Source organism: Heteronotia binoei, chromosome 7 (assembly GCF_032191835.1).
Source record: "Heteronotia binoei isolate CCM8104 ecotype False Entrance Well chromosome 7, APGP_CSIRO_Hbin_v1, whole genome shotgun sequence".
Classification (NCBI taxonomy): Eukaryota; Metazoa; Chordata; class Lepidosauria; order Squamata; family Gekkonidae; genus Heteronotia; species Heteronotia binoei.
The window spans coordinates 134621920-134644871 of record NC_083229.1 but is presented as its reverse complement, the minus strand read 5'-3'; the positions used below and the strand labels follow the sequence as shown (position 1 = coordinate 134644871).

At 47.6% G+C, this 22952-nt stretch overlaps 1 protein-coding gene across 1 annotated transcript in view; it reads left to right on the top strand.

Annotated features, from left to right (window-relative positions):
• TRIO (trio Rho guanine nucleotide exchange factor) overlaps positions 1–17771 on the top strand; it is a 287901-nt gene extending 270130 nt beyond the window's left edge. The window contains exons 53-57 of the mRNA XM_060244315.1: positions 716–837; positions 933–1011; positions 10865–11065; positions 12272–12410; positions 15299–17771. Of these exons, the coding sequence (XP_060100298.1) occupies positions 716–837; positions 933–1011; positions 10865–11065; positions 12272–12410; positions 15299–15844 (1087 nt within the window). The 3' untranslated portion in view covers positions 15845–17771. The remainder of the gene's footprint in view (positions 1–715; positions 838–932; positions 1012–10864; positions 11066–12271; positions 12411–15298) is intronic.
• The last annotated feature ends 5181 nt before the right edge of the window (positions 17772–22952 follow it).

Genomic DNA, 22952 nt, shown 5'->3' with positions numbered 1-22952 from the left:
TATGAAATTAAATCAGAAGAGTTTCCGGCTCAACATTAGGAAGAACTTCCTGACCGTTAGAGCGGTTCCTCAGTGGAACAGACTTCCTCGGGAGGTGGTGGGCTGTCCTCCCTTGGAGGTTTTTAAACAGAAGCTAGATGGCCATCTGACAGCAATGCGGATCCTGGGAATTTAGGGGGAGGGGTTTGGGAGTTTCCTGCATTGTGCAGGAGGTTGAACTAGATGGCCCTGGAGGTCCCTTCCAACTCTAGGATTCTATGATTTGGTCTCAGAAACGAGCTTCAGTGGAAACTTTGAGCCAACATAAATATGAAATTTAGAGCAGAAGAGAATAAACTGACTCTGCAACTGTGACAATGCAAAGGGAGAGAGATGAGCGGAAGGCCCCTGCCCAGAGTGATCCCAGTGCTTGTGGATCGACTGCCAAGGCAATCAAGAGTGAGTGGAGTGTGCAGAAAAGCCCTTCGTCTCCTGTGACTGGTTTCCCAACATCTCCTTTTCCCTGAGTGGCAGCTCACGAGTAACTTCAAACTAGTATTATGTTATGCAAGAGTGATGGTTTCCAGACCCGCCACTGTAAACTGGAGTGTCTTCTTGTCTTCCGAAAGGGACTGGAGCTTGTCACCCACCAAGCCCCTGACGAAGGATGAGTGGTCCGTTGAACCCAGCCACTTGGGATTGCTCAGCTCCTTACGCTCAAACTTTTGTTTTGCAGTGATGTAGGAGAAGCATCTCTGAAAGTCATTGGTGTGACCACAGAAGATGATGGTATCTATACTTGTGTAGCTGCAAATGATATGGGTTCAGTTTCCTCTTCGGCCAGTCTTCGAGTTTTAGGTGGGTTTATGTCTTTGGGGAGCACACACAAAATTGAGATTGGGATGCATTTTGTATGGTAAATGTGCAATGTAGATCACTTTTCCCTGTTCCAGGTCCTGGATGTGATGGGGTCATTGTAACCTGGAAGGATAACTTTGATTCCCTGTACAATGAAGTGGCTGAGCTTGGCAGGTATGGTTCAGTCTGCACACATCTTTGAAAGCTTCAGGATGCACCTAGAGAGAGGCAACTTGTGCAGGTGTACTAGCACACCACAAATCTGCAGGGACATAGATATGCGGAGATTAGATTATGTTCTAAGTGAAAGACTGGCTTGCAGGAGTAGTGGCACAGTCAGGCAGACACAGAAGGTAGCGAGTGAATGACCATGCTCTCTGTCAGTTCCTTAACATAATTCACTCATTACTGGAACGGCATTTGGAGGTTCCACTGCTGCCCCTATTGCTATGGGGAAGAACGGTGTGATTCCTCTCTGTGCAGGGCCCCAGTGGGACATGGGACAGGAGCTCCCACTGCCAGGTGAGGAGGGGGCCCTCCTGGGAATCCCTTGGACAGAACAGCAGGCACTGAGGAGGCCTTCATGTCATTGGTCCACGTTCGGCCATGTTGGCAGCACTCATGAAATAAATGACTCTGTGTGATCTTCGTGGTCTCTGTGCTTCACATTCATGGGATAGAGTGCGTGCGCCAATCCCCGAATCGGTACCTAAAAAGCCCGGGATTTTTTCGTGCTCGGCACCAACAGGCATGCGGAGGCGTCCCAGTGCGCATGCTCGCCGGCGCCAGCGCGAGGATCCCGCCAGTTCCTTTCTGACTGCTGCGCTAAGAGGATCTCTTTCCGTGTCCCTGGTCGGTAAAGTAATCTTACAATTGCTTTTTCTTGTTGTATATAGCCCGTTTGTTATTTTCTTAGTGTAGTTAGTTCGTTGTTAGATAGTTAGTGTTGTTTAAAAAAAATAAATTTGTTGGACTTGCCCTTTGGGGCCCAGTTTTTCCCCTCAGAGACTTTCCTGGGTGGGTTTTTTCCTTGGCGTCTGTGGAAAGATGTTGGGGGTTTTTAAGAGGTGCCGCTCCTGTGGGAAGAAGATTCCCCCCCCCCCCCCCCGATGGCCATTCCTTCTGTCTTCTGTGTTTGGGTGAGGGACATCGTGTGGATTCTTGCTCGCACTGCCTGAGTTTTTCCAAGCAAAGTTGCAAGAATCGAGCAGCGATGCTTTCAGCTGCGTTGGTAGAGTCGGCACTTCGTCCTCGAAAAATGGCATCGGGCCCGTCGGTACCGATGGGAGAGGCCGCAGCCCCGACGGTCACATCGGCTGATACATCACCAATCAGGACCGAGATGCCAGTCAAGCGCGGGCGTTCCACAAAGCGACCTTCTGAAGGGTCAGTGGACACCCCAGCTAAGAAGCGTCGGAATGACTCGGGGACCCGATCATCCGCACCGAAGGTGAAATCTAAGGAGAAGCGGAAGAAGAGATCGTCCCGCACTCCTTCACCTTCTCATGACGCTTCGACATCGATGTCGACCGCTCCGCCGAGGAAGATCTTGGCGCCCCCACATCGTAGCCCTTCAGTGTCGAGAGGCAGTGCTTCGCAGCACTTGCGTCTATCAGCATCAGACCAAGAGATCAACCTCACTCAGCGCTCCCATTCTTCGGGTTTGAGGCGTCGCAGTGAGAGCGACTCTGTCTCGGAGGTGGAGGTGTCAGCACCGATGGAGCCATTGGCACCACTGGATCAGGCAAGAGGTCGGAGAGAGCTGGAATCGACCACCGTAGCTCGCCGCTTCCCACCCCTTCCACCGTGGGAGCAGCACCAGTGGCCTCCCTATGCCTATCCATACCCGCCGTACCAATGATACCCCCCTCGGGAGTTTGCAGACTGGGACCAGCAATTCGAGGCATCCCATATGTCGAGCCTTTCCCAGCATTCTAGGTGGCGCCCCTCAGCATCGATGTCTGTCCCGCCCGAAAGACGCGGCATGGTGGTGGAGGAAATCCAGCCACCCATCAGAGAGTCAACACTGGTGCTCTCGGAACATTCTTTGAGGAGAGAGTCTTCAATGTCGGACTCCGAGGTCAATAATAATAATAATAATAATAAATTTATTCTTATATCCCGCCCTCCCCCGCCAAAGTGGGCTCAGGGCGGCTCACATGACATGGTTTACACCATGATTACACTAAAATCCAATCATTACAATAAAAGACAATTAAAATAGTTAAATACATTCAATTAAATTAAATAAACAATTAAAATTGTTAACAGCTACAAATTAAAGTGCCACAGTTCAGTATATGTATAAGATGGCTAGGTGTCATTTCCGGGTTCCATCTTAAACGCGAGTTGACAGAGGGTGGTTTTGCAAGCCCTGTGAAACTGATTTAGGTCTCGCAGGGCTCGCACCTCCTCTAGTAGTTGATTCCACCATTGGGGAGCCATTGTGGAGAAGGCCTGCTCCCTTGTTACCTTCAGTCTGGCCTCCCTTGGTCCAGGGATTCGTAGTAGGTTTTGGGAGCTGGATCTCAGTGCTCTATGGGGAACATATGGAGAGAGGCGGTCCCTAAGGTAGGCAGGTCCTCGGCCATATAGGGCTTTAAAGGTAATAACCAGCACCTTGTAACGAACTCGGTACACAATTGGCAGCCAGTGCAACTCGCGCAGCCCAGGCTGTATGTGTTCCCACCATGGTAGTCCCACTAACAGCCTGGCCGCTGCATTCTGCACTAGCTGTAGTTTCTGCGTTCGGTACAAGGGCAGCCCCATGTAGAGGGCATTGCAGTAGTCCAACCTCGAGGTGACCGTTGCGTGGATCACAGTTGCCAGGTTGCCGCGTTCCAGGAAGGGGGCCAACTGCCTCGCCCTCCTAAGGTGGAAGAAGGCGGATTTGGCAGTGGCAGCTATCTGGGCCTCCATTGTCAAGGAAGGCTCCAGTAGCACTCCCAAGCTCCTGACCCTGCGCACTGGTATCAGTGACGCACCGTCAAAAGTCGGTAGGGAGACCTCCCCTCCTGGCCCGCCGCGACCCACGCAAAGGACCTCTGTCTTTGCTGGATTCAGCTTTAGCCCACTCAGCCTGAGCCAACCCGCCACGGCTTGCAACGCCCAGTCCAAATTTATAGGGACATCGTCAGTCCGGTCGTCCATCAATAGATAGAGCTGGGTGTCATCAGCATACTGGTGGCAACCCAGCCCATACCTCCGGGCAATCTGGGCAAGGGGGCGCATGTAGATGTTAAACAACATTGGGGAGAGAACCGCCCCCTGAGGCACCCCACAATTAAGTAGGTGTCTCTGGGACAGCTCTCCTCCAATTGCCACCCTTTGTCCCCGACCTTCAAGGAAGGAGGAGAGCCACTGTAAGGATAGCCCCCGAATTCCTGCGTCGGCGATGCAGCGGGTCAGCAGCCGATAGGTCTAACAGCAGCAATACTGCCGAACCACCTCGGTCCAGATGTCACCGGAGGTCATCCATGAGGGCGACCAAAACCGTCTCCGTCCCATGGCCCGGGCGGAAGCTGGACTGGCACGGATCTAAGGTGGAAGCGTCATCCAGAAATGCCTGTAACTGCAACGCCACAGCCCTCTCTATAATTTTGCCCAAAAAGGGCAATTTGAGACCGGCCGATAATGAGCCATTTTCGCCGGATCTGATGTAGCCTTTTTCAGGAGAGGGCAGACCACTTCCTCCTTCAGAGGTGTTGGAAAAAAGCCCTCTGAAAGAGATCTATTTATGATGTCCCATATAGGACATCTTAGCTCCTCCTGGCAAGCCTTAATTAGCCAGGAGGGGCATGGGTCCAGATCACAAGTTGTTGGGCATGCGGAGACAAGGACTCTGTAAACTTCCTCCAGGCTGAGTGGGTCAAAGCAATCCAGGATCAAACCAGAAGACACGCATTGGGCCTCGAGTTCGCTTACTGCTTCCAAATTGGCAGGGCAGTCGTGGCGGAGCGACTGGATCTTGTCTGCAAAAAATTTCGCAAAGGCCTCACAGCCAATCTCCAATTCCTTAATGTTTGGATTGCCTTGTGGCAATGTAGTAAAATTCCGAATTATCCTAAACAATTGTGCCGGGCGCGAGTTTGCAGACGCAATCTTAGCCACAAAGTATGTTTTCTTTGCGGCCTTGACTGCCATCTCATAGGACCTCATAAACTTCCTATTAGATGTTCTAGTTGCTTCGTCACGGGTACGCCGCCATTGCCTCTCTAGCCGTCTAAGGCCTTGTTTCAGCTGGCGTAGCTCCGGGGTATACCACGGAGCCAGCCTAGTCTGAGGTCGTAGAGGGCGTCAAGGTGCGATCTCATCAATGGCCCTAGAGAGCCGGCTATTCCAGGTCTCCACCAGGCCATTGAGAGAATCGCCAGAGGGCCAGGGATCCTGCAGAGCCATTTGGAACCGTTCCGGGTCCATCTGGTTCCGCGGGCAAGCCATAATGAGCTCGTCGCCTAAACAGGTTTGGGGTGGCATATCTACACGAGCCCTGAGGGCGAGGTGGTCCAACCATGGCACCGCTTCAGCGGTTATATCGTCCACCGTAACCCCGGCCTCAAAGATCAGGTCTAACATGTGCCCGGCCTGGTGAGTGGGGGTTGTAACCAATTGAGAGAGTCCTAGCATCGCCATGGAAGACACTAGGTCCATCGCCTGACTGGAGGTCGGGTCATCAGCATGGACGTTGAAGTCATCCAGGATCACCAACCTTCGGTGCTCCAACGCCCAGCCTGTCGCCGCCTCGAGCAGGGACGGTAAAGCGCCTGCTGGTGCATTTGGCGTATGGTACACCAGCCAGATCGCCAACCCCTCTCCAACCTCCCACGCCAGACCGGCACATTCAATACCCTCAATCTTTGGGGCCGGGAGCACCCTAAAGGAGTAAGTCTCTCGTATAAATAATGCCACTCCTCCTCCCCGCCCACTAGTCCGCGATTGGTGGAAGACTGAATAGCCCGGGGGAGCTATTTGCGAGAGGGCTACTGTATCTCCCTCTCGCACCCAGGTTTCAGTCACGCAAGCCAGGTCCATGTCCTGTTTGAGTAGGAACTGTCAAAGGACAGAGGTCTTATTATTAATGGACTTGGAATTGCATAACACCAATGACGGAGGCGAGTTATTCAGCCTGACCCTACTACCTGTCACCCTTGGGATGGGACACAGATTGGAGGAAGACCGAGCACTATCTTGTCTCAGTCCTCCTCCCTTATGTCATCTGTTCCCACCGCCATACCTCCCCCTCCCCAGGAGCACTGGAATCCCTAGACCAGCCATTCCCCGCTGGTGGCAACAGCAATCTTAGCCACCACCAATGCACTACTGTCACCAATATTCCCCAGTCCACTCCGCCCTACCAGATCCCAATATTCAGATTAACCCAATAGGCCCCAACCCTCAAATTCCCTTGTATATTAATTGGAAAAAAATTTTTCGATCAAATAGCAATAATTAATTGTAAATTCCGCCCTATTCCTAATTGTAAATTAATTACAGCACGCAGCAGAGCCCCACCGTTCTGTTTGTGGGGGCAACCTATTCATTCAGGGGCCCTGCTCTGCCCATACACCCGGTCCTTCCAAGATTGATCGAAAAAATTTTCGATCAAATAGCAATAATTAATTATAATTAACACCCGGTCCTTTCAAGATTGATCGAAAGATTGATCCAAGATTGATCGAAAAAAATTTCGATCAAATAGCAATAATGAATTGTAAATTAATTACAGCACGCAGCAGAGCCCCACCGTTCTGTTTGTGGGGGCAACCTATTCATTCAGGGGCCCTGCTCTGCCCATACACCCGGTCCTTCCAAGATTGATCGAAAAAATTTTCAAGATTGATCGAAAGATTGATCGAAGATTGATTGAAAAAAATTTCGATCAAATAGCAATAATTACCGTAATTGTAATTAACACCCGGTCCTTCCAAGATTGATCGAAAAAATTTTCAAGATTGATCGAAACATTGATCCAAGATTGATCGAAAAAATTTTCGATCAAATAGCAATAATTAATTGTAAATTCCACCCTATTCCTAATTGTAAATTAATTACAGCACGCAGCAGAGCCCCACCGTTCTGTTTGTGGGGGCAACCTATTCATTCAGGGGCCCTGCTCTGCCCATACACCCGGTCCTTCCAAGATTGTCTGCACCAGCTCCCCTCTTCAGCACCCCAACGTTATCTGCCGTCACCACCAAACTCACTCCCGGCAGCGCACCCCTCCTAGTTCCCGGCCCCGTCAGCGGCTCAGGGCTCCTCTCGCTCCACCCGCTGCGTCCGGTGCACAGGCGTCTCGAAAGAGGTTTGTAATTCCACCTGTGACACATCAAACACTGCAGTGGTGGAAATCAAAGGACAACATTTGTCAGGGAGCTCCCTTCCACCTGCCTGTACCAACAGTGACGATCACAACAGATGCGTCTTTATGGGGTTGGGGGGCCCACATGGACGTGCTGTGTGTGGGGGGCCCTTGGCCTTTGAAATTGACTCATTGCCATATAAATTATCTGGAACTGCTGGCAGTTCATTTTGCTCTTTGATCCTTCCGCCCCATGGTGGCGGGGAAGGTTGTTGCTCTGCTTACGGAGAATACCACTGCCCTGTGTTACATCAACAGACAGGGAGGGACAGTTTCTCGACAGCTCTGTGCGCTGGCAGTGGAACTGTGGTTGGAGTGCCTGGACCGCAACATCTTTGTGAAGGCTGCGCATCTCCCAGAGGTGCTCAATCTGCAAGCAGACTCCCTCAGCAGGGGTGCGGCTTCCCCACACAAGTGGGAGATACAGTGGTGCTTCCTTCAACCCATGTTTCAGCTCTGGGGGTATTCTCAGGTGGACGTCTTTGCCACAGTCGAGAACCGGAAATGTCCTCTGTTCTGCTCCAGAGGGGGCTCGGATCCAGAGTCGTTGGGAGACGTTCTGCTGTTCCCGTGGGAAGGTCGATTCCTATATCTGTTCCCACCTCTGCCACTATTGACAAGGGTGGTCAACAAGATCACAAGAGAGAAACCATGCTGCATCCTTGTGACTCCGTGGTGGCCTCAGCAGAACTGGTTCCCGATCTTGCTCTAACTGGCGAGGGGGGTCTTCTACCAGTTTCCGGTGGAACCGGATCTTCTGTCAGCTCAGGACGGTCATGTATTCCATCACAACATGCCCCACCTGAAGCTGACAGCATGGTTCATCGACACTGTGAGTTCTCCAGCAGAGTCCAACACGTTTTCCTGAATATCAGGAAGCTGTCTACCTACGCTTCTTATAATAGGAAGTGGTGGAAGTTTCTTCAGTTTTTAGTTGATCCTACCGTTTTGCCCCAGAGGGTGGGGCTGCCAGTTATTTTTGAGTTTTTGTTGTCTCTGGTGGATGCTGGCCTTGTTTTTTCCTCCATTAATCTGACGGCAATATCTGCATTCCATGAACCAGTGGAGGGGCATTCAGTTTTTGCACACCCTCATTCTAAGAGATTTTTAAGGGTTTGCTTCATTCTTTTTCGAGATCACCCCCACAGTTGTGGGATTTGACTCTAGTGTTGGACAGGCTGACTCGGCGTCCTTTTGAGCCGATGGCTACATGCTCGTTACAGCTCCTATTTTGGAAGACTGCCTTTTTGGTAGCCATCACATCAGCATGCCGTGCAGGGGAGCTCACGGCTGTGCGTTGTGACTACCCATATTTAGCTTTTCAGGAGTCTGGAGTGTCCTTAGTTCCTGATATTTCCTTTCTCCCCAAGGTGGTTTCTCAGTTCCACCTTAACTTAGAAGTTTGGTTGCCCACGTTTTATCCTACACCTTCCTTGGATGAGGAACGTAGGTTGCATGCTTTAGATGTTAAGCATGCCTTATTATTTTATTTGAGTTGCTCCAAGGGTTTTCATAAGGACCAGCATCTTTTTGTTTCTTATGCTGCTCCTAAGTTAGGTTCCAGAATCTCGTCTCAGCGGCTTTCAAAATGGCTTACTGAGAGTATTAAACTGTGTTATTTGTTGGCTAAGAAGCCGTTACCTGGGCCTATTCGCTGACACTCTACAAGAGCGATGGCGAAGTCTGTGGCGTTCCTGAAAGGTGTTTCCCTGACGGACGTTTGCAAGGCTGTCACCTGGTCCTCTCCGCATGCCTTTATGAAGCACTATGCGCTGGACGTACATGCTGAACAGAGGACTCATCTGGGAGCTGCGGTGCTGCAAGCTGTTTCTTCTGGTTGACCGTCTTCCCACCTCCAGGTATGTCTTGCTTGCTAATCTCCCATGAGTGTGAAGCACAGAGACCACGAAGAAGATAGACAGGTTGCTTACCTGTAACTGTAGATCTTCGAGTGGTCATCTGTGCATTCACACTACCCGCCCTCCTTCCCCACTGCTGACGGTCTCCCTCCAGTAGGGGCTTCCAGTGGTCAGGAAGGAACTGGTGGGATCCTTGCGCTGGCGCCAGCGAGCATGCGCACGCCCTTTGGTGCCGAGCGCGAAAAAATCCCGGGCTTTTTAGGTACCGATTCGGGGATCGACGCAGGTGATCTGTCCCATGAGTGTGAATGCACAGATGACCACTCGAAGATCTACAGTTACAGTAAGCAACCTGTCTTTCATGTCCAGCAGGCACATTTCATTTTCGATAACTGTCCAGAAAAGATCAAGCAGGCCCATTGAAATTACTATAGCTGGGGGGGGGGTTATTAACACAAAGGCAGCACCTGCTGTCAAGGGCTGGGGAATTAGAAATGTTGTGGGGCTGGGGGGTTCCCAGGCTCGGGCAGAGACACACACACACACCCCCGGTCATGGCAGTGGGTCGGCTGTTCCCACAACACCAAGGCAGTTGAGCACCATGCCTGCCCCCTCGCTGCATGAGGGGCACCCACAACCTGCCCAGTGGCAGCATCTCACCCTGCTACCCAGCGGATCATTGGCGCCCAGAGGGGAGGTCCCGCCCACCACCCCGCTGAACCAGGGAACAGCTGTGAGCCGAGTGGTGCTTTGTTCTTGTGCCCACTGGGGTGACAGGCTGGCCCTCACTGGGGGGTGCAGAGGGAAGGACATCCCCTCCCCCTCTTTGTCTTGAGGCCAGCACGGACCTCGACAGTCGTTAACCAGAAGGCGGTTGGGGGGGAGGCATGAAGCATGTCCGTGGCTCTTGGGGTGTTGAGAGTAGTTCAGAGTCTGCTGAAGCAAACACAGCAATAAACAAAGCAGGAGATGGAGAAACTGGCTTGCTCGAGCCTCTCAAATGTCCCCTGGAGAGGGCTGTTTGTGGGGGCACCCTGGCAATTTCTTGTAGGTCTCCATTTGGAATGATAACAGCATAGTAGCTATACAAACATTTAATTCAGGGGTGTTGAGCAAATTTGTTCTGAGGGCCGGATCTGACGTAAATGAGGTCTTGTCAGGCTGGGCCAGGTGTGTCATGAAATGCAATGCCAGGAAGGACAAAGACAAACACAAAGATTTTTTAATTTATTTATTTATATTTATATTAAGATTTATACCCCGCCCTTCTCACCTAAGTGTCTCAGGGCGGCTAAAAGCTTAACATAAAACATGCTTAAAGCATTAGCACTTGTTGGTCTTAAAGGTGCTTTCTTTTTATCTCTCCCATGGGATCCAGGGAGCTGGGCAAAGGAAGCTCTGGCTTTTTCCTTCCTTCCCCAGAAGGCCAGGAGGGGGAGGAGCCTCAGCTAATAGAAGGAAGAGAGGCTTGACTCAGTAGCTCTGCTGTGCAATTGAGAAAGCCTGGCAAAGCAAGCTGTTATACAGAAGGAAGAAAGAGAGAGGGAGAAGGAAGCAGATGTCAGCCAGTTGCATGGGGGCCTGATTCAGCCCCTGGGCCACATGTTTGACCCCCCCTGATTTAATTGGTGTGACTTGGTTGTAAGTGATTCAGCAAGCGAACAACCTGATTTCATTGCAAAGGATGGAGGCGTGCCTGGCATCTCAGAGCTGCCTTTGACTATGTCTGTCCAAATATTTCCTCTTGTGAGAGCAAGCTGCCTTTGCTTGGTAAGAGTTGACCTCATTGTTTCTGTCTCTTGTTTTCCAGAGGCAGGTTTTCTGTCATCAAGAGATGTGATCAAAAGGGGACCAAGCACGAAGTAGCTGCTAAGTTCGTGAACAAGAAACTGATGAAACGAGATCAGGTCACCCACGAACTTGGGATTATGCAGAATCTTCAACACCCTCAGCTTGTTGGCCTTCTTGATACCTTTGAGACTTCCAGCAGTTATATCTTGGTGTTAGAGATGTATGTGGCTCCTTAAGTTTCTTCATGCAAATGTTTTACTCCTGCCCAAGATGCTGCATATTTTTATGATAATTTGAATCCAGGGCAGCCACTTTGGTGGCCTCTGAACCACATCTGGCTTCCAAGAGATTTAGGAGATTCAAAATGTTGAATCCAACCAGCTTTTCTCCCAGCAAACAAGGAAGGAAGGTGGTCCCCTTTGAATACTGAAAAAATATCCTGAGGATCCCGGAATGTGCTTTGAAAATGTCACGTGTAATTGGGGGGGGGGGGGGCTTAGTAAGAAGGAGAATTAGGTGAGATTGAGTGAAACACCTGATGGGATCGAGGCCCCTGTGAGCTCCAGACTGGGACTGCTCCTCCTCCTGCACGACCAAGACTTCCTTCAGGTCTGCTGCAGACCCCCAAGTACCAGATTCTTAAGCAGGAGAGGCTCCGTCCTTTCCAGACATCCTCCCCTGTCAAGTATATGGGCAGTCGGTGTGCTACAATCCTACAGCCCTTTTAGGTTTACAAATTACACTGTGTCCAATTTAAAGTTAAAGGAATTGAGACTTGTCAGCATTCTTTGCATAGCATGAGGGAGAATTCTACCTGCATTTTTAGTGATATGTTGTCCATGATCCAGTCAGAGATATGTATATAGTGGTGTCCGATTTGCTTTGGAAAATAGAGAGACAAGAGCAGACAGATCAGCAGCCAACACTGCAAGAACACTGGCTGTGCTTCGTTTGTAGGCCTTCCCTTCAGCTCACCTACGAGAGACGCTTACGCAACCCCTCCCTCTTCTCCTGATCTTTGGGTTTACAACTGAATCTGATTGCAAGCAAAAAAAGTGTTACTATTCTGACAGCCAGGGCTTCTTTTTCTGGGGGGCTGTGGCAGGACAGAGACCCAGAACCTCTTTGTGGAAACAAAATTCTAAAAAAAAATGTTTAAAAGTTCCTGAGGGGCACCCGGGTGTTTCTTCTTCATTTCCCTTTGGAGAGTTCCAGAAAAAGAAGCCCCGCATGGTAGTGATAATTCAACAAGAATTGACTATTCCATTCCTTCCTCATTTAAAAAAAAGGGGGGGTAGGATGAAATTGGCCATGGTTTCTGTTTGTTTAAGAGAAATAGTGCAGGTCATAATGTTGACCTAGAAATACAGAACTGAAAATCTCAGCTCTGTCCTTTGCCAATGGTCTGCTGCTTCTGCTCCCACAGGGCCAACCAGGGGCGCCTTCTGGACTACATTGTGCGGGGGGGAAACCTCACAGAAGGGAAGATCAAGCTCTGCCTGGGGGAAGTTCTGGAAGCTGTGCAGTATCTTCACAACTGCAGAATCGCGCACTTGGACCTGAAGGTGAACTGGGCTGAAAGTTCTCCCCCAATGAGTCCGTCAGTACAAACCTCAGGAGTCCCTTCAGCACAAGCTGTGCAAGGCTTTCCGCAGACAGAGAGAAATGCCCTGAACTCCAACTCTACATTACTGATACCTTGAGAGAACGTTTACTATTCAGAAAGAGTTTCAGCATTTCAGTGCAGTCCTCTGCTTTCAAGCAGGCAGGCAGATTGGAGCAAGTTCAGCCTGTTTTAAAGCCAGGAAGCCATTGTCTGTAGGAGCTTCTCAAGGTTTACATCCTGCTCGCTTTTTGAAACCGCATATAGGAGACCAGTGTCAGAACTGGGAACTTCAAAAGAAACGCATCACTTTGTTTCAAAAATTAATCCGTTTATTTGAGAACTCTGTCCATGGAAGAAGCAAGTTGACTCTGATGGCTTCCAAGGCCATCGGTACATTCTTATACATTGGTAACATAAAACAATAAATCCTTTCTCACACTCAGAGAGACAGTTGTCTGTTCCCAGGCTCCTTATCTCCCATCAAGGAGGAAGGAACCCCGCTGTCTTTCTCTAGCTTGCCAGCTTCAAAGGGTACATGCAGATGTTTGCCAGTGGTTATCAGTCACCCTTCAATGGTTAGTATTTGTTTGAAATGCAGAGTTACAGGGTTAGTAAAGTTCACAACATGGAGTCAGTTGAGCTAACAGAATACACTCTTGCTAAGCACCTAGGTAAAAGTTACAAGTTCTGATGACCAGACCGAAACCAGTTCAAAATGTGCATCTTTGTGCCATCAGAACAATCAGGTGCAAAGATGAGGGCCTGCATCTCAGTCCGGCCAGCTGAGTCAGGAACTGCAAACAGCTCATTGGCTCTTCCCTGACCACTTCCATGAACATCTGTCAGCTTCACAACAGAGCCTCAAAGAGCAGCCCTGAAAGGCTAAAATGAGACTCCTGCCAAGTTTGTCATTTTTCGGTCTTGTTCTCAAAAGGGACATCTAAAGCAGGGGTATCAAACTCATTTGTTAGGAGGGTCGGATCTGACATAATTGAGACTTTGTCAGGCTGGGCCATTTGTAATGTAATGCCAGGCAGTGGAGATATAAACTTTATAAAGGACACAGACAAACACAATTAAAGGTTTTTTAAGAACTTAAAATAAAACATGCCTAAAATATTAGCACTCTTGAAATATTTTTGTTTATTTAACAGTCTCTGATAATTGGCAGCTTTTGCTCTGAGGAGCCTCAGCCAATAGAAGGAAGAGAAGCTTGGCTCAGTAGCTCTGCTATGCCATTGAGAGAGCCTGGCAAAGCAAGCTCTCCCTCCCCCTCTTCCTCCCCAAGGGTGGAGCCTCAGCCAATTGAGAAAAAGGAGGCTTTGCTCCATAGCTCCTGTGTGATTGAGCAAGCCTGGCTATAATGCAAAAGGAAGCGAGAGAGAGAGAGAGAGAAAGAAAGAAAGAAAGAAAGAAAGAAGGAAGCAGACAACAGCCAGTTTCTTACAGGCCTGATAGGACTCATCCGGGGAACTGATCCGGCCCTCCAGCTTCATGTTTGACACCCTTGCTCCAGGAATGTTAAGGACAATGGGTAAAGAAAAGGTCCCAGGATGATCAGACATCTGGATTCTCAAATCAGATAGATTTCAGCCACAGTATTTCACAGATGTGTACTTTTATTATCCCATTTCTCGCTACTCTTTAGATCAGGGCTGTCAAACCTGTGGCCCAAGGGCTGAATCAGGCCCCTGGAGTGCTCTTGTCAGGCCCATGAGCAACTTACTGTCATTTGCTTCCTTCTCCCTCTCTTGCTTCCTTCTTGCTTTGCCAGACTTGCCCAATTGCACAGGAGCTGCAGAGCAAAGCCTCTATTTTTTCCATTGGCTGACCAGCACATGAAGTAACTTACATACAAAAGCTCACAATGCCCAGCCATTTCATATTTTCCCCTGGGCCTTAGGCTCAAAGCATAAGATTTCTGTAATGAATGTCAGTAAATCAAAAGTAGATTTGAAACTTACAGATACATACCTGAACAACATACTTAAGAGTGCTACAGCGCAGACATTGCCTCCAGATTTTGATGCAACAATTTAGAAGAGCAAGAGGTGTCAGTTATCAGACTTAAAAAAACAAAATATTGCAAGAATGATCGTTTTTAAGCATGTTTTATTTTAACAAAAATATTTTATTGTGTTTGCGTCTTTTATAAAGTTTATATTGCTGCTGCCTGGTATTGCATTTTATGACACACCTGGCCTGGCCCCAAAAGGTCTCATTTATGTCAGGTCCGGCCCACACCTCTGCCTTAAAGAATATAAATTGCTCCATTCACAGAGATCCTGACATGGAAAGGGGTCAGCTTCTGGAAAGCATAGAGATCTATTTGTAACAGTCTGTTTATTCAAGTGTGTAGTTAAAATGCTGGCACGCCCATACATTCCTCCAGTCACTTCTTGTCCCTGCCTGGATGCCCCCCCCCCCCCCGCTCCCCTATTGGGAAAAAAATGGGTTCAGTCTCTGCGCCTGTTTGACCCCGTGTCTGTGCCAGGTCTGAAGGAGGAAGGATGTTCAGCGGGTGGGTTAGCACGACTTAATTTCCTTATCGCGCATGGCCTTAACAATGGGGAACAATTTTACTTAAGATCGGTTTTAGAAGTCTTGAATTTTAGCAGACTGGTCCACTGGATATATCTGCTCAGTTAGCTGAGATGTGCTAGTTTTATCTGGGCGTTTGTAAATTTTTAATAGTTTTCCAAAAGTTTTTCCAGTGTTTAGTATTTGAAAAACATGCCTTAGTGACCAAGGCCCAACTCCTCTCTTCATTTGAAAGTCCAGACTGTTGCTTGCATGGTATTTGCTGGATATGGGAATGAAACTTTCTCTCTTCACTTTGCCTTTTAGCCTGAAAACGTTCTGGTGGATAAAAGCTTGGCCAAAGCAACCATCCGGCTGGCTGACTTTGGAGATGCAGTCCAGCTCAATACCACCTACTATATCCACCAGTTACTTGGGAACCCAGAGTTTGCAGCTCCTGAGATTATCCTTGGAAACCCCGTCTCCCTGACCTCAGATGTGTGGAGCATTGGAGTGCTCACATATGTCCTCCTGAGTGGCGTGTCTCCTTTCCTGGACGAAAGTGTAGAGGAAACCTGCCTGAACATTTGCCGCTTAGATTTTAGCTTCCCAGATGACTACTTCAAAGGAGTGAGCCAGAAGGCCAAAGATTTTGTCTGTTTCCTGCTGCAGGCTGACCCAGCCCAGCGTCCTTCTGCTGCACGAGCCCTCCAGGACCAGTGGCTGCAGCCAGGCAGTGCCAAAAGTGCTGACAGCCAGATTGACATAGCCAGACTGACTTCCTTCATTGAGCGGCGGAAACACCAGAATGATGTTCGACCCATTTGTAGCATTAAAAACTTCTTACAGAGCAGACTCTTGCCAAAAGTTTAATCCAACTGTGACGTCCTCTCTCATTCTCTTTCACTTGCCAATCAAACTAAGGATGAAGCTCTCCTGCCAATCAGCTGTTGACTTGAATTTGGGGTGAAGAAAAAATAAAGAGCCAATCAGCTGCTAGCATGTTCATCGTGTGGAATGCATTCCGAGTAAATCTACACATGGTTGTACTTGGGACTAGCAGTGCAAAACTACGTTGGGGTGGAGGACTACAGCACTGTACTCTGCAAAAGGCAATGAAGAACTTTACACTTACTACAGTATTTTATTCAGGTTTCTAAAAAAAAAAATTCCTTTTTTAAAAAAGTCAAACAATTAAAATTTTGCAAATGATCTTTAACTAGCATTTTCAAGATTTTAGACAAAGGAATACATCTATGTTCAAAGCTCTGGTATTAAGAGACAAGAGACAAACCGTGATGCTTAGAAAAACTGAGTGAAATAGCTGCCCACCCAGACGGCATCTATTTTGACCCCTGTGATTTTTTTCCACTTGGACATACAGCTTTCCAGTTGCCTCACCTATGTGTATTTTGCATAGCAGTGCACTGAGATCAGACTTTGCTTATAAGTTCATCCAACCTCAAGATTTTTGCATACGAATAGAATGAACCATTTTGCTCTGATAAAATGTAGGCCTTACTTGTAAATATACTGTTTACCTGCCTTCTTCGGTCTGTGTCTCTTTGATCTCCCCTGTCCTTTTTTCTCCCCTCTCCCTACCTGGTGGTCTACCACTGTGCGGGTCTTCAGTTCTGGTCAGCCTTTGCTTGACCGGTCAGAAAAGGACTCCTGGGTTGGGTGTCCTGTAGGCCAACCGCCCTCCATTGTCAAGCAGGATACAGCAGGAAGAAAATACTGTAAATGCACTCACTTGGGGATTTTTTTTTAAATTTCATATTATGTGCAATGTTGTGGCTTTAACATTTTATGCAACTATTTATGAGGACCTCTGTTGTAACTGTAATAAATATATAGGAAAAAAAGCACACTCATAGTATGGCGAGCTTTTTGACTTTGTGTTTGGCATTTCCAGGGTGGGGGAAGGGAAGGGTGAGGGTTTTATCACAGTGACATTAACTAGTTGCATTGGGGGCTTTGCTTAGAACTTAGTTCAAAATTAGAACTGGTTTAAAAAATATTGTAAAATGATTTTCATTTCCTGAGATGCAAACTGGATAAGAAAAATAGGGTATGTTTTTACAGAAGTTTGTTTGTTATTGTTGTTCAAAATACCAAAGTATTATTTTTTTCCAAAATCAATCTCTTACCTTTTTAAAATTTTCAGATTTGTGTATTTCTTTCTGTATGATAACAGAATGAATTTTGTGCTCTTTGAAGAAGTATGGTCAAGCCATTACAGTCCGAACCTGATAAATGACAGCTGTCTGTTTTTGAAAAATGTTTTTTAGGGCTCAGGCAATGTGTGGAATATTAAGACACTGATGGCTTCCCGTGTATCAGGGAGTGGATGTGGGTGTTCAGTCATCCTTTTGTGTGTGTGTGTTCATGATGCATGTGCATGTAAGTAATGCCTGTTGGAACAAACCCAGCCTGCGTCTGGTACAAAGTAGATGCAGTCATCAGTCTTAAGACCTAAATTCACTTTGGTTTTAATTTTAACGTTGCAGCTTCCATTGCGGTCTATTTATTACTATTTTCTTCTTTTTTTGTAAAGTTGTACAGAAACTTTTAAAAAAGAGAATTAGACTCAAAACTTGGATGGATGCACATTCATACCAACCATAACTTTTTTGCTTATGAATTTTTATTTTGTTTTGTATTTTAGTTAAAGTTTTGCTTTATTTTGCATGTATATTTCTTTGTATAGTGATGTTGCGCCTTTACACAGTATGATGTGATGTAAATATTTTATTTTGCCATCAGTTATTTTTAAAAAAATTAAACATATTTAACAGTTGTGCTTGATTTCTTTTATTGGAGACCACTGAAGTAGGTCGAATGGAGGTTATTTTAATGTTGTTGGTTTTTTTGTTTACTATCATGATTCTAATTAGCAAAGCATGTTCAGTGTTAAAAGCAGTTGTGAAATTGGGGAACTTGCATTGTAGGCCTATGTAGTGAGCAATATCCAAAGTCAGAAAGCGGATGCTGTTTCCCAATCAAACACAGCCGTCTGCAGCAGTATTGCTGAGAGATGCTCTGTTTATGGAGGGACTAGAGGAAGCACATGGGGGAGGCCTGCGAGACACGTGGGGAGGAAGCCCATCTCCACCACCACCGCCCACCTGCAGTGACAGCAACAGTACTTGGGAGCCCCTCTGAGTCCAGAGCCGCTCTGGTGTCCTCCACAGCTTCCCAAGTGCTTCTCGGTGGCAGCGTTTGCCTGAGTCTTGTGGCAGAGCAGAGAGGAAAAAGGGAGCCTCCAAATGTGAGGGACCAAAGCCAGAAAGTCCTTTGCATGTGGCAGCCAATTCTGTAATTTAGCCCAGGGCCTGATCAGCAGCCAGCAGAGTGATGGCAGAATGGGAAGACGATTCATGCTCTTCCTGGCTCCTGATAATAACCAGCATGTGGCATCCTGCCCTGACGAGGCTCTCTGAGGAGACACGTATTTAAAGGGCATTTCCGTAATCTAGTCTCATGGTTACCATGGCATGGATCCGAATGGCCGTGTCAAGAGAGGGGACCATTTTGCAGCCTAGACTGAGTTGGAAGAAAGCATTCTTTGCAGCTACATTAAGTCACTTCTCCAACAGCAGTGCTGGATCCAGTATAACCCCAGGCTTGTACCTGAGTCAGCAAGTATCAGGTGAGCCCCCCTGAAAGTGGGAAGCACAGTGTCCTTCAAAATCACGACCTTTCCAACCAGCATCACTTCTGTCGTGTCTGGGTTTAGTTTCTATTTGTTTGCTTTCAGCCATTTGACCCTGCAGTCAAGTAGTGGCCCAAGACCTCTAACCGCATCACCAAGGGGATTTGGATGGAAATACGGAAGCCACTTTGTTCCTCGGGCTCTGCTTCTGTTGAACCAGATTGTCACGTCTACAGGGAGGAGGGAGGAGAGGGAATTAGGTGCTAATATGGGAACTGGTTTTGGCTTATTTTATACCAATCTGGGATATATTTCCAGGTACGAGTAATGAGCTTCAAATGAAACACGGCTGACTGTTTAGTAGATAAGGTTCAGCCAATCTAAAAGCTCACATGAACCCCAGTGACTAAAAATCCAGCCAACTTTTACTTTGGTTATTTCCTGGTATGCAATAGATTAAATGTGTGTATGCAGAAGGCTGGTGGTGCTTCTTGGTTTGGTGCTGAAACTATGCAGTTGTGTGTAATTGATAAAGTGACTCAATACTTCAGATTTTGGTTTCTGGGCCACGAGAGAGAGTGAGAGAGAGCTGGGCATCATCCACATACTGGTGGCATCCCATTCCAACACTATGAATGATTTCTCCAGAAGTTTTTACACAGGGGTTGGATAACATGGGAACCCAACAAGAGAGCTCTCCTCCAGCAACCCTTTGAGTCTAATCCTTCGGGGATGATTTAAACCATTCCCAAACACACTCTGCCTCCAGGCGCTTCAGCAGGAGGGCATGATCTGATGTCCCAGAGGCTGAAGATAGATCCAGTAGGAGAAACAAAGAAACATGGTCTTTGTCTACACTCAAGACGGAGGCTGTCATCTGAAACCCCACCCCTGGCCCTGGCCCCAGACTGAAAAGGGCCCAGAGAAGGGGAGTTCTATTCAAGGCCTGCAGTTGGCCCACTAGTGCACTCTCGGCCTAGAAAATGCAGAGCAGAGACTGGGCTCTAAATAGCCCCATCATTCTTAGGCTTTAATGATGTATTATGGGGTGGCCAACAATAGCTCTCCAGATGTTTTTTGACTACAACTCCCATCAGCCCCAGCCAGCATGGCCAATGGCTGGGGCTGATGGGAGTTGTAGGCAAAAAAAAATCTGGAGAGCTACCGTTGGCCACTCCTGATAGATGCTGTATTATGTTTTGTCTGTATCCCACCCTGAGCCTGCCTTGGCAGGATGGGTGGGAGAGAAATCCCATTAAAAAAAATGTTGTGTAGGGCTGGTTGTTTTGAGGGTTTTTAGGTGGACACAGAACCATCTCTTCAAGTGGCTCACAGAAGGTGACCTGAATGAGTGCCTGGTTTTACTTTTACATCATCATGATCTCTGTGGGAGGGAGAGCACCTGGACCAGCTCCAGTCAGTACATAGCAAGCCGGGGATTTTTGCCCCTGGAAGTCCCACCCGTTCCTCTTCTGACCGCTGCACGGATCGGTTGATCTCCTCTGCTTTGGTCAGTACAGTTTTTCCCTTCGCCCAAACTACCTATATACTTTTCATTCTTCATTCTGTCTATGACTCGTCCTTCATTTTCCTTTTTTGCCTCTAAAAAAAAAAAGAATTTTAGACCTCTTAACTTCTCATCCTTCGGGGGTCCCTCCCCCTAGTGCCTAACCGCTCCTAACAGCTTATGGGGAAACGCTGGGGTTTCTTCAAAGGCTGCATCTGCTGCAGGGGTAAGACTCCTTCCCCTGAGGGCCATTCCCTCTGTCTCTGAGAAGGACATCGAGTCAGCTCTTGTGTGCAGTGCCAACTTCTCCAAACAAACGAGAAAGAATCGAGCAGCTTGTCTTTCTACAGCCTTGCTCGAATCAGCACTATCTCCAGTCCAAATGGCATTGACTTCATTGACCAATGCTTTGGTTCAGCCATCGACCTTGCCCACGATCAACGCTGGCGACCCAGGCTTACAGGGCTATTTCGTTCCAACACCAGCTGCCCTTTCAAACACAGGAGCTTGGCTACCGTGTCAGAAAAAGCCCTCTGTGTAGAAGTGCAGTGGAAGTAATTCATGCAGCCCTGACAGGCACACAACATATCAGCCAGATTTTCAATGACTCACAGACAAGATGGAAACTCACAAGATTTCTACTTGCAGTAAATAGCCAGTAAATATCTCTAATTTAATTGGTTTCCATATTTTCATCCTTGTTTTGACCAGATATTTACTTAGACAAATAAATATCATTAGCAATATCTGTTTTCACCCCTTTTGGTTTTATTTTTGATGGTCTCATTTAATGTTCATAAAATGCAAATATGCATACTTTTCAGTAAAAAGGTGTGTGTAACATTTGTTGATGTCTTGTGCCTCTCCAACATCTGGTGTTTATGTGGCTCTTGCATTAGGCAGCTTTGGCCATCTCTGAGGCAGCACCCACGTGTTGTTCTGCAAACGCATCCTCTAAACTCCCAGCAACCTTTTCTTTCATCAGTGGTGGGGGGTGGGGAGTGAGGCAGCTGGGTATAGAAGGAGTTGTTATTGCACCTTGTGCTATAAGAAACCAAGAAGTTCTTGGAAAGGGGTATAAATGGAAAAGCTCAACAGGTTTTTTATTTCCATGCAAAAAGAGGAAGACTCTTTAGAACCTATCTGCCTTCCCACCTTGACCCTTTATAGGTTAGATGTCTCATCTGCAGTATCTGCAACCAGGCAGGCCTCAGGAACTGGGGCCATCACACCTAAATTCCCATGGCTGTCCCATTTATGAGCAAAAGGAGCATTAAGAACTCTTTTAGGGCTTCCTCAAGAAACCTTGTGCCATTCGTGCCTTCTGTTCATTCTTAATGTGCTGGAGTGGGTTTGCCACTCTCCCTTGCCCTCCCCCCACTTCAAGAACTGGGAACATATTCAGTGAAACTCTGTGCAAGACTTTCAGAATCTCTCCCCCCCCCCTTTGGTTTTGCTGTTGTTATTTTGAAGAGGAAGTTATCATTTCTTCGAAAGTTGAGATGGGCACCCTCAATAAAGGTGGAGTTGACTCTGCTGTGGTAATGCTGACAACTGAGCAAAAGTAGTAGTTCTCTGTGCAAGGTGTGGTGCTGTTATGTACAAGAAAAAATACTGAACACATTTTACTATGAACTGTGTCAACGAAAGAAGAGTCCTGTGATTGCAGTTTGCAATCCAAGCATGCAAGAAGGCAGCTTTTACTACTCTCAGCATCATCAGTGCTGCTGCTGCTGCACAAGAGAAAGGTCTGGTCCCTTCCTGTTGAGCCCAGGTACCTTCCTCACCTATTCCATCTGAGATTTATTTTATTTATTTGTTTGTTTCATTGGATTTCTATCCCGCCCTCCCAGCCAAAGCAGGCTCAGGGCATTTCTGCAGGCATTGGCCACCCAAACACCGCTTTGTGGCCATGCAGGCTAGAAGCCTGCTCTTTATGAGTGCTGAGGTTCTTTGGTCTGCTTGTTTCTGCAACCAGTCATGTCTTCCTCCAATGCACTGCTTTCAGAATTGCAGCCCTCCTCTGTTCTTGCTCCCTCTGTAAGTTATCCCACTAAGAACAGGTTGAGGTGGGTCACCATGTTGGTCAGAAGCAGCAAGACCAAGTTTGAGTCCAGCAGCACCTTTAAGTCCCACAAAGTTTATTCCCAGTATATGTTTTTGTGTGCCTGCACATGAAAGCTTATACCAGGAATAAAACTTCGTTGGTCTTAATAAAAGCAGTTCATGAATTTAAGGAGGCTCTGGGTGCGCTGAATTCCACAGAACTGTAGGGCCATTAGGGAAGTGTGAGTGGTACATGGCAGTTTTTTTCTTAAATAGCTTTCTAAAACAAATCTCACCTGGAGTGAAGATAAGGGGAAACTATGTTCTCCTGATCCATCACAAAGAGGAGCTGTCTTCCCACCCCTGCAACCTCATGACAATAAACCTTCTTCCTGTGGTTTGTGTTTGGAGAAGCAAATGCCAGCAGTGTGTCGGAAATGGCACAGGAAGGCGCTCTGTGCTCTTTGGCCCATCAAGATTAGCTCTGCCTGCTGTGCTCTCCAAAGCACTGCTCCTGCCAGCGACTCCTTTTGCAAGACCTTCCACTTCCTGCAAAACGTCAATTGCATAAGAGTTCGATGGACCCACCAGAGGAGCAAGAGAAGGAACCTGATGGACTTGAAAGAGAAATCATCCTTGTGAACTCCTCAGAGAAGTGGGGAAAAGGAAACATTCACAGAAGGAAAATTAATTTTTAAAAAGTATCAACTTTTGCAGTGGAAATAATGAATAAGGCCCATTGTGGTAGAAAATACAATGGGCTCTAGAAAGAG